The sequence below is a fragment of the Lissotriton vulgaris genome, chromosome 9 (genome assembly GCF_964263255.1).
Source record: "Lissotriton vulgaris chromosome 9, aLisVul1.2, whole genome shotgun sequence".
In the NCBI taxonomy this organism is placed as follows: Eukaryota; Metazoa; Chordata; class Amphibia; order Caudata; family Salamandridae; genus Lissotriton; species Lissotriton vulgaris.
The window spans coordinates 1,035,397,267-1,035,409,743 of record NC_141697.1 but is presented as its reverse complement, the minus strand read 5'-3'; the positions used below and the strand labels follow the sequence as shown (position 1 = coordinate 1,035,409,743).

The 12,477-nt window shown below is 40.4% G+C and overlaps 1 protein-coding gene across 1 annotated transcript in view; it reads right to left on the bottom strand.

Annotated features, from left to right (window-relative positions):
- Positions 1-12,477, bottom strand: part of SLC6A11 (solute carrier family 6 member 11) — a 726,232-nt gene that overhangs the window by 71,256 nt on the left and 642,499 nt on the right. Inside the window, exon 11 of the mRNA XM_086938949.1 lies at positions 10,860-10,997. Within this exon, the coding sequence (XP_086795075.1) occupies positions 10,860-10,997 (138 nt within the window). The remainder of the gene's footprint in view (positions 1-10,859; positions 10,998-12,477) is intronic.

Below are 12,477 nucleotides of genomic sequence, written 5' to 3'. Positions count from 1 at the left end.
GGCTTCCCTGAGAGATGGTCCCTTAATGGGTATCTCCAGGGTGAGACCAGGCATCCCCGGCGGTCTGGTGGGGCCGTTAGTGAAGATGAGGCAAGCTAATACCCAGAGTTGCCGAGTGTGATCGCTGATCAGAGTGGGCACCGAGGCGAGAGAATTATCGCGTCCGCTGACCCTGGTCCAGAAACCCGCCGCGCCGGGAATCGAACCCTGGTCCCGGGCCGTCCTCTGCTCTCGGGTCTGCCGCCTCTAACCAGTGAGCCACACTACTTCACTTGAATTGCACTGTATCCTTCAGAACAATTGCATGAAACATGTGACCAACCACCAACTGACCACCTGGTAGAATATACTTCCCTGGATCCTAACACCAGGAAGTTTTCTCTCCCCACTGTTTTTACTAAGGTAGATAGCCACGCCATTAAAACACTTTGTGGACTAACTAACCTTTTTTACATATCACCACCACCTCTTCCACACATCTACACCCTTCCCACTAGGCCCTTATATCCGCATGCAACAACTGGCAGGGACAAAAGATCTCCGATAAAGAGCCCCATCTGGGTGCCCGTCAGACATTTAACCAACAGTTTGACAAGGAGCAAAACCCATGTGATGAAGCATGACACCTAGCTTGCTGGGTGTGTGAGGGTTTTAGTCCCGAAAGGGAGGATCCCCATCCCCATTTTATCTCTCTTTCTTATGTCTATACCTTGTCGTTTTCAGTTTCACTCTTTGAATACACCTTACTAAGGGAACTGCATACCTCTCTTTGTTGACATATTCCCGAGCTCGTACGCTGGACCCCTAAAAATAGCCCTACTTGTCCTTCCTTTTGAAAACAAGGGCTTTAAATATCCCTTTGACACTATATCTCTCTGTGATGTTTACTGTTGTCACTGATTGTGGACACACATAAGTTATCCCAACTCACCAAAACATTTAAAAGGACATCACATATTGATTCCATATAGGCAACTGCATGAACATGCCTAAATACAACTGCCAATATATATTTCCGTAGCTGGCAATACACCTTAGTAGCATTTTTATTTTCATCTGAATTGCTAAGTTTCTCAAACACTGGCAGATAATGCCCTACTTTGTCTCCATGATGTTGTACAATTAACTTACACCATTTTGTCTAAGATGCATCATAACTTTCCATAGTTTCCATGCCATCCTCGGGGTACTCTTGACTTCTGGGACATCACATTGAATAAGGGTTCCACTTCTCTTAATTAAAATAGTTTGTTTAAATTTAAGTTTCTATTCTTTTTCTAAAGAAAGTGCTTTGGATGTATTATGGTTGAAATTGTGTTATCTTTCTAATACCAAGTGGGCATCTTTATCTGCTCTCTATTAAGATCCCTGCATCACTCTTTCATAACGCGCAGTTGATCTGTTGAATGGCTAAATTCTCCTTGGGGCACTATCCTCCTCAACCCGTGCTCTGAATCAGAGATTTTGTAGCCCGATCACTATTTAAATAGCAACACATATAATGCATATAGAATAGACCTTCATGGTGTTAAATGTCTGAAACTTTGACATGAAAATCGATATTATATTTAGAAAATTGAATTATGAACATGCTCCATAATATGCTTTCTTCTTCCATGTAACTATTTACTAACAAAACTTGCACGTTTGTATATAATTTCATTTTTCTTTTCTGAAATTGCCTTCACACTCAATGGAAATAAGAGAAGTTGAGTTCATGACTTGTGTTTGGACAAAAACAGGTCATGAGTTTGATTCAAATTAAGCCAAAATGCCAGTTTTTTAGATTTGGCCAGTGCCCCTACTTCTATGCTAACTCCATCCTCACCTGCCCTCTCTCTGATCTCCATTAGCTGCACCCATTGGAGACATACCCTGCCATTATTTTCAAGTGGTCACAAACTGGTAAGTGGACGCCCCAATCTAAACAGCAAACTAACCAACCTGCTGGTGAGTGTGTGATGCACTATATTACCAACCACGTGTGCCAAGACAAAAATCCTAACCGCATAAAAAATGCAAAGCGATAAAAAATTACAGTGCCCATACACACACATCATATAGAAATTACCTATTGGCCATCATACTACAGCAAAGTATATGTACATTTAAAAAAATTAAATAGTACGTTAAAATACCAACAGAAATAGCTTGGTAAGTGAAGACATTTTGATTAATAATAAAGAAGAAGAAATCTCTGATGCATTCCCCTGTTGTAGAAAATGAAGCCACTAAACCAATAATTAGTATAACAGCAGCATTTAGCTCTGTCAATTCAGCAATCCTGAGTTAAGCATTACCATCTTCTGGCCAAGCTCAGCCATTCCAAGCTGCTCATTAGGTGCAGCAAACGACCAGCTTGAGAACAACCCTGACTAATTAAGCTTGCAGAGATTCCCATTCACTGAAATATAGTGATTAATGCCCTAATTTTGAGGATCTGCAAGCACGCTTAAATCCTGAACATAGAAGATGCATCAGCAAACATACATGGTACATCTAATTAAAGTGATGCTTTTAAGAGTTCTGACTGCACAAATTAGGTGCGAGTAGAACTCGTTAACGTTTAATGCATTTCTGGACCTTTTAGTAAAATCGTCTTACATTTATAAGTAGAACAACTGATGCGAGAAGGCTTATCTGTAAGCACCTTTTAAAGACAAATATCATGTACATTGAATCGAAGCCATTAATAAAAAAGACCACTTACGGGTGCAGACTAGTTGCTGCATTAGACTGAGTGCAAATGTTTGTGCACATCTGTAAGTCCAGCATTAATTTCTTTTTGACTCACATTGCATGTGGTAAACAATACTTTTCGCAACCTCTTAAACCCTGTCTTGCGCTGAACCCACAGTCGCGGCCAGCATGACTCGTGGGTGGGGGGGGCGAGCAGTGCCCGGGGAGGGGGTAGTGCAAGGAGGAGGGTTATTTTAATTAAACATTTTTTTTTAAAGTTACCTTCACCTCCGGTCCTGAACTTCTGCGTCACGTCTCCTGCTATCTTTCTGCCCACAGGAAGCAGAAGCACGCAGCCTCAATCTTCTACCCTAAGCCAATCACAATGATGCAATGGCAGCACTGTGATTGGCTAGGATGCCGTCATTATAGGAGTCTATGGGGAGGTCGTTTTCTCCAAGCAGGCTGCATGCAGCTTACATGGAGAAAACGGGAGAGTGCTCATGGCTGGTTTGGTCAGCCTTGGGGCGCCCAAACAGCCAGTGTCCATCACATTCGGCTACCCACTACTCCCCATACACTGCAACCAGATATACCCTTCTTCTGCTTTCTCGCAGTGCGAGAAGCAGAAACGTAAAATTGTATTTTTGCTATTTGCGATTTACTTTCCAGCACAAAACTTGTTTTTCACTGGAATGGACCCTCAAAGTAGCGCAAAGCACTAATTTGTGTTACTTAGTGTCAAGGGGGCATTACATGGATGGAACATGGGCGCTCCAGTGCAACCACCCATGCATTTTGAGGCAAAACCATATTTTCAAAGATTTGTAGGCAAGGTTTTGTGCCAAAAGTTAATGCCCCTTCAAAGGAGTTACTAACAGAAGAAATCCTTTCATTTCTTTGTGCTTTTCTGACTTTGCATGCATGCTTCACTGTGCAGCACGCATACAAAGTAGGAAAAGCTTTCCATTGTGTCTAGGCATAGTATTTTGCACAAGAAGGTTACCCTTCCTGAACAAAACCTATGCTAGACTCATTCACACACCCTAGAGCTATGCGGTTAAGGTGTGTGCTTTAGGCACTGCCGCTGAAATCAGCACTGGTTAAGGGGGAGGAAACAACAATATCTTTAAAGTTATGGCACTCTCCTGTTCCCTCCCTGTCACACAATGCAGTGCAGCCTCTCAGGGACTACGCTGTGTTGCGAGATTTTTTGGGTAAATCTCCCCCAAATTCTGTTAATGTTGAATGCAACCAAGAAGTCTTATCTTTAATGCCAAGAAAACCACTTGGGCTAAAGAAAGGATGAATAAGCTGACCAGGCAAAGATATAACAAAGAAGCTTTTATTTGTAACTAAGCCATTTCATGTCAAATTTAACTTTACCTACACAGTGACCAAGGATGTTTGTAATTGTGGACTGTTGGACATACTTTTACTTAAAAGAAGAATTTTCTACATTGACCAAACTAGCAAACAGAGATTCACATCTCATCATTGTATCACACCCATCATAGTACTCTTCCTTAGTTATGCCAGAGAATTTGAGAAAATGATTTGCAGCTTCAATGGCAAAAGTGTTATGGGATTCTGAGACCTGATTCTAAAAGGTGCCAAAATGTGTGATTCTCTGCCGATCCAACCACAATGTTTCTTTATTTTTGTACAGTTAACATTGTAATACATCAGATTAAATTTGACCACACTGATATGTCTGGACAGGTTCTATAGCTCTTTCTCCTGAGTGCTTCAATATCCATGCTGGCAAAGACCAGTGGTGGTACTGTGATGTTTTTGGGGAAACATTGGGATATTGAGAGAAGTTCTTGAGCTTTCCCTTACAACACATCAAAACCATTATCTTTCTTGCAGTCTCTAGCCTCAACTGCTGTACTTTGACAGACACATTTCAAAGAACTTTTGTCATTCCCAGCTTCAGTTAATGTTTCCCAAATATCATCTTCTCCTCAATATGGCCTTCCAGGCCACTCAGCTAACACTTTATATGCAGAAAGAAGGAAGAAAGCAGAGTATGTAACACACTCTATTGCTGCTAAGGTATGCAGATGCAAAATCAAAAGCATTACAGATTTCCCCTAACAGAACTCTACTGAGAACTTGGCATCTTGGGGTACCCTTTCTACATAGGGATCACATCCTGGAGTTGGAGGGCTGACACATAATGTTACATAGAACCCTGGACAGCCAAGTAGTCTGACTGGTAAACGTGTATGCACCCAATAATGATTTCATCAACTTCTACTCAAAGGTCGTGACAGCGCCCTCATCCTATCTTACCGCTGATATCATCATGTAAGGTGACTGTAATTGAGTCCTAAACAGTGCCCTAGACTAAGACCCAACCAGACTGTCTACTAAACCCACCTGACCTGACTGGGCATTATGCAACATGATATGAGAACTGAACCTTCTAGATATTTGGAGGGACAAATGTCTACAGGTTAAACAGTTCTCCTGTTACACCCATGCAGCGGGAACCCACAGCTGGCTGGACTACTGTCTGGTCTATATAGCACAAATGGTCATAGGGATTTCTTACCTTACCTGATATCTGTCACCTAATTTTTTGGGATGACCCATATGCAACTTGCAAAGCCACTCTTGCACCCTCAGGCGGAGGCATTGATGGATCCTCCATCCGAGGCCACGGTCTCTGATACACTAACACATTACTTTTATGAGAGCTGTGGTAGTTCAGGAACTTGGACAATGGAAAGGGAAAAGATGAAGATGGTTCTCCATGTCTCAAGATGGCCTATGGGGTCAAACAACAGCTAGAGGCATTCAGGTGCATGAGCAAGATTTGGGTGAAAAAGAGGAAGTGCTTCCCACACAACCCAAAAGTATAGAGGACTGGCGAGAGGACTGTAAGCTTCTTCTAGACGACTATCATAGACTCGAAAAGCATGTGTATTCAGCACATTGCCAACAACTCTAAGCAGAGGGAGACAAAACTGGGGTGCTGCTGACCCACTTGGCCAAACAGGAGAATTCCCAGACTCCAATATTGACTATGCACGATCATGCAGGTCATCTAGACTGCATGCAATGTGCAATTTGATGTCCATAAGTCTTATTTGAGTGGAACCTATGCTAGACAGGGGACATGTCAGTTGAGTAACGATGAGGACTACTTGGTTAATATGATTTAAAACTTTTTTGAAAAAGACAGTCTTTTTCAAAAAAGTTTTTAATCATATTATGTATTGTATATTGTTTTAATAAATGTCATGAAGAATTGTTTTTCATGAATTGTATGAATGTAATGAAAACATTTACTGGTGAATAAAATAGGGAACTAGCACATTCCTTGTTTTGGAGTTTTGTTCAACTGAGAAGCACTGACTTAATTGTTTAATAGTCATTTTATGTATTCAAGTTTCAGATGTCATTTTTAATTTACATATACGTTTTCAAATTTGTATTAAGTATTTTTATTATAGTAGCGGGTTGTTGGTTTTTGTTAGGTAATAAGGTGGAAAGCTTTATATTACTGGAAATTGTATAATAATCCTAAATAACTTTTAATTGTTTAATAATTTAGGCACTTGACTATTAATTATTTTATTTTTTAATTGTTAGACTCAATTGTATTTTGTTTTTAATATTGCAGTGTATGTAAATATTTTTAAGATTAGTTTTTAATTTCCCTAAATTTCATAGTGTATTGAAATGTTTTTATTTTTGTCAGTAATTTATGTTTTAGGAGTGGGATGTTGATTTTGTAGTGGAATACGGTGCGAAGTCAATTCAAGACCAAATAACTATTTTTTTGGTAAACAATTTGTCAATAATTAACTATGCAATTGCTGATTTATTCTGTAAATTGTTTTATTTTGTAATTGCTTTATATGTTTTAACTTTACAGCATTTTTAAATATTTAAAGTTTTGTTGGTAATGGATACTTTGGTAGCAGGTTGTTTATTTTATAGTGGAATAGGGTGGGAATGCATTGAAATTATATTACTTTTCGAAATAAATATTTATAATATTTAATTGATTATTTGATAAATATTTACGAATGTTTTTTAATGTTGAAAATATTGCATAGATTATTTGTTTTATTTGATAATTATGTGTTATTTGTATGAATAATATTTTTTAAATGTATTTTTTTATTAAAGTTTTTGTTTTTGTTAAAGCAATATTTTTATAAATGTTGCTTTTATTATATAAGTAATGGTTCTTTGTTTTTTTCATTTTGCACTTTTTTAAAATTCTTTATTATATATTCTTGTTTTTTTAGTGGCATAGTATATGTATTTATTCATAATATGATTTTTATTTTGGGTATTTACATATTTTGCAGAAAATGACAAGGGGGTAGACTGTTATTTCATGTCCCTCCAAAGTCCTACATATTCTGTACTGTTGGTGACAATGAAGTGTGAATAATAAATCAAACCTGTACACAACACCAACCCTTTCCATACTGCTGTGTAGACTGGAGATGAAAGGCAAATATCCAACCGCTCCATAGCCCAACACGTTCCCTATTGCTGCTTAGATTGGAGTAAGAATATTAAATGTAACCCTTCTGGAATTCAACACCCTTCTGCTGTTAGACTGGAGTGGGAATAGTAAATCTAAAACCTCCTTAGTCCAACACTTTTCCTTCTGTTGCCTAGATTGGTGTGAGAATAGTAATAGTGGGAATAATAAATGTAACCACACCTGAATAAAACACTTTCCTTACTGTTTTATAGACTGGAGTGAGAATAGTAAATATACCCCCTCCAGAGTTCAGCGCTTTCCCTACTATTGTTTAGACTGAAGTGGGAAAAGTAAATATAACCCCTCCAAAGTCCAACACTTTCCCTACTGTTTTCAAAGGAGAAATGGGAATAGTAAAATATTTTTTGTAAGCTATAGCACAAGCTTCAAATCGGCATCTCTTGTCACAGGCTGATATTACTCACGCCTTGGCCTGCCCTTGCTATTGGCAAAGTAGCCAGAGTTCCATTAATCTTAGTGGGGGGAACATGTTTCAGAACTTATTTGCAGGGGGAGTTTCTCATATTCTTAGACACACCTCAGGAGATGTGCTCAGTGCTCTGACAAGGGAAGAAGGGTTCTGCCATATTGCATTTTAGCAGAAAATTGTGCTGTAGGATTCTTTAGGGCCTAACCCACAGTAAGTGGTGTCATATTCGGTAGGATGGATCCTGGGAACTTTTTACCAATTGATCATGGAGTCTCCACCACTCACAAGCTCGTACCAGGAACAAACATGACACCCATGAGTACCTTCTTGAAAACATATTTCACATATTTTGCTATTTTTCCCCAAAGTGTCTGGGGGAGACCCCCCCCCCCCCCCCCTCCCCCAACTGCTCTTGTAGTGGTCAGGCTTGCTCGCTGCACTCATACCTGGGATGGGCTGATAAAACTTGAAAAGGCTGCATTGGATTTCCAGTGTACCACAAACATTCTTGCGCTCAAGTCAGTCAAACCGCAAACAGTGTTTGGTACATTTAAACAAAAACATCACTGACCAAAGTCCAAAGTTTCAGCACATTTGTAAATCTTCATGTGTAGATGCTCATTTTGGGAGGTTTAACTCTTATACAAATAGTTGAAATCTGATATTTCTCTGGGCGGTGAACTGCAATATCCTCCAGCATTAACACTTGATGTAAAGGGGATTGCCAGCAGGAATGCCATTGCTGCTGGAAGTAATGGATTTACCATGGCAGTAACTGAGCCCTTGGTGGAAGGTGCATCAATGAAGATGTATTTATTTTGTAATAGGCAATATTTACCATCAGGATAATTAGCAATTGCCAGATCCTCTGTTTCCCTGTATAACTACTCATTCATATTCTAAATGAACAGCAATTTCCTAGCTGGCTGTTTCTGGTGGATTCAGCAACCACTTGTTCTGTCATGCCACATTTCCACTTTCCCTTCTTCCTAGAAATTATCTCTCCTGTCTGGTACTAAAACTATGGGTTAGAAGCAATTGTAAAATGGAGAACTACTGTAGAAATTGGTTGCAGTAATTGCAATTGGTGTAGTACCTACCCATTTGTCAGGTGAAATTTGAAATGCCAAGGTATCACTGGTTCCTAAAATTATTGATACAAACAGTAAACTGCATCTGCATTCCAGGAGGCTTGAGATAGAGGGACTAACTGGGATGGAAATAATGGGGGTTAGATAAATGGAGTTTGCTATATGAAGCATAACTAAGAAACCTTTATACGGGTTAAACCTATGTGATTAAGGGCATGATCTAATATTTGTGAATGGATCCTACTAGTTGTATACTCTTCTTTAGTAATTGGGTATTGTACTTCTCTGCATAGAGAGTTCACCATTCTGTACTCCCTTTTCTTTACTTGGAGTGCTTGCCGAGATACTTCATTTATGTCCAGGGGAATAACCATGACCAGTTACAATCTGAAGCTTGGTGTTAATACAGGTTATGTTAAACCCGCTTCAGAATGCAGAGTTGGTAATGATCAAGCACAAAAGGGTCAGGAGGATTAAAAACAGTCAGTACAATCTCCTATGAAGTACATCAATATATTTAAGACCCGACTGCCTCTGATATGTATGGAAGGGCACAATAAATGGAAGGATACAGTGCGTGAAAAGCTTCAGTATTTATGGATGAAAACCCTCATCCAGGCACTGAGTGCCATGCTTTATTAGCGGGACCCTCTTGGCAAGCTACTAATTGTAAATTCATTGGGGAGCTTTTGGGGAATCAGTGAGGGATACTCTGCCATATATCTGGTCTATCTAAATGTGAAAGTAGTGTGCAGTGGGGATTGAATGTAAATTAAAACTAACTACTGGGTTGAATGTCTTTCACCTAGAACTTGAGCCTCACTACTCCATGGGAGGTGCACAAATGTACCTATTGAAATAGTGAAAGGATTATTTATATGGTTCCTTTGAGCATGTTCACTTCATTGCATAGACATGACCACCAGGAAAGTGCAGATTTGCATCAGTGAACACAGAAGCAACATACAGTGTAAACGGTGTACTACCATACTGACTAACCTTTTGCTCATCATGAACCCTACAAGCTGGGACAGAAAGATGGCCACAGCAATTGAGCAGAACCTTTCTTACTGAGAGAACAGAGATAGATTCTGCATGATAATGTATACCTTGGAAAGCCCTATCCCAGATGACATAATACATCACCTACACCAACTTGCAGATCACATTGACAACTACTATAGGTGTACAGATAATTGCCAATGATTCAGTCTTTACCATCACTGATTTTACAACACTTCTTACCAATGTTAGTATACACCAAATTGACCAGTCAATTATTAATAGTGGTGTAACAGTGAACTGATATACTACCTCTTCTTAGTATGCCCAATAACACACACTTCCTTCTTTGACATTGTCCACCAACATGAGAATTGTTGCTAGTGGTAGCCAGAACTAATTTAGTTGTGATTTTTTTAGCTGGCACAACAACTCCCAGATGACTGTGGCTGATACCTGACTTCCTTTACAATCATCAGATGCAGGTAGTATATATGAGGTTTATATTTTAATCTCACTTTTTAAGCAGATATGGCAGCTTGAGTCCTGATGAATGACACAGACACCTCTGTAAAAGGATGAATAGGCAGAAACATGTCATCCTCCGCTAGTGGGGATACTATTCCCCAAATTAATTTTATTCTACCACTGGGGAACAAATGTGTACATTCCGCCTAGTGGGTATTCTCAAGTCCTTTACCTCTGCACATTACCTTCACACCTAGATAGACCAGACTATTGGCTTAGCAAAGTATCCACCACTAATATTCCCCAATGAGTCAAGGGATAATAACTTGCTCATTACTCCATTGGAAAGGGAGGGCGCCGTTGATGAACCATGCCACCCACTGGGTGGGTGAAGGCTTTCCTCCATAAACAGTGAAGGTTTTCAATCACGGTATTCTTCCATGTATTGCGCCCTTCCCTACACACCAGAGGCAGTAATTTCTAAAGTGTATTGATGAGTTGCTGATGATGCCACAGCGCATATGGTAGGCCCAACCAACCAGTTTAAAATCGAAAAATGTGCGAGGCATTCGTCAGGCAATATATTTTTAAATAGCGTCTTGACTATTGTGCTGGTTGGCAACACTGCACTCATCTATCATGTGACTTAGTAGGTCTGAAAAATCAATCTTACCTCAGTTAACATAATTAATCCAAGGAAAAACGATACCACCGAAAGCGCGAGAATCAGCAGTTCTCTTCTGTATCCCCTTCGGAATGTCTTGGGGTACATATCCACCACAGCTGTCACGAGGCTTTCTACACACACAAACTGCAACACAATCAAAGAAAGGCTTTAAGTACACTATTATTCTGTAAAGTACCTTGACATTAGTGGTAATTTTTGCAAGAATTGAAAAGCAGCTTGCGAGATTCCCTAAAAAAAGTATAAGTAATGCAAAAAAAAACCTATTATTGCGTGTTCTTGTGTACAAGGCTGGTATAATTTGTACATACTATCGCTTTCAGCAGCCAGAAAGCTCCACAACTAAGGGGATTACTCATTTCAGTGAGCATTATCCCAGCAGCCAAACAACACATCAAAATAATGTTTCTGTTTAAGGTGTAAATTGAGACAGATTGCTGAAATGACAGAGCACGCTAACTTATTTAAAGAAATGAGCAACTGCATTTACTGCAATGGGTGAACAAGCAACTAAAAATCCCTAGGCAAATTATACATATTCGTTTTTTTATTTTTCTGATGGCAAAATTGTCCTGAAACATTACTATGTGGGGCATATTATCAAGGGAGTTCATCTCCGCTTTTTAGGCTTTAAAAGCCAAGAAAGCGGAGATAATTTTATCTCCCTATTACCTAGCTGTCGCTAACACCAGTTAGCGACAGCTAGTAGAAGATAGCGACCATCTTGGGCCCGCTTTGCATGTCAGTGATATTTATCACAAATTTTTTTTTTTTTTTTTTAAGACGTTTATTAATGTTCAAAGGTACAGTACACATAGCAAAGCCTACAACCCTGCGGGCCGGCTGCAAATGAACGGTAAATCGTGAGTGTGTGGGCCATCATAAAAAGGGCATGTCATTGCGTCCCTTGTGTCCCCGGTGTGCTAGGACATGGAGAAGATAATCACATTTTCTTAAGTCAAGAAAGGAAAAGTCCATAAATGACGCCTTATTTTTCATTTTTCCTAGAACTGAGCCATGAAATCGGCAAACTAAACAAAACAGTTCGTATCGGTGCGTCCCAATGTTCCTATCGCGGCTTCCCCACTCGAAGTCTGTCCCACAGGCACGGTGTTAGTAGGTGCCACCTCTGTACGGTGTGTTGTTTGCCGATGCTGTTACAGTGCAACTGGAGGTCAGAGGTGTGCGCGCGCAAGTGTGCCTGAACTTGGAGTGGGATAGCCCCTGCGGGCCATGATGTGCCATCGGTCGCCGGCCTTGTTAGTGGAGCATGTGGCATTCAGGTGGAGGAGCCTCGCTGCCGGTGTGGCTATCAGCGTCCACGCCTGCAGTCGCCATCCGTAGTGCCGTCAGCGGCTTCTGCCCACTTCAACACGAGGGGGCAGAGAGGCCACCGTCCGTGAGCAGGGGTCCGATACTACAAACATGTAAACATATATGTGATAGTGGGTGGGGGGGGGGGGTGGAGTGTGCTTGCGGGGGCGATGTCAGCAGTTTTATGCTTGGGGCGCGCTGCTGGGCAATGGCCGCTGATGGGCGCCTGCGTGGGCGTTGGGTCGTATCCGAGGTTTACGCGCTGGCTGTTTCTTGTCTGCGTCAGGAGGGG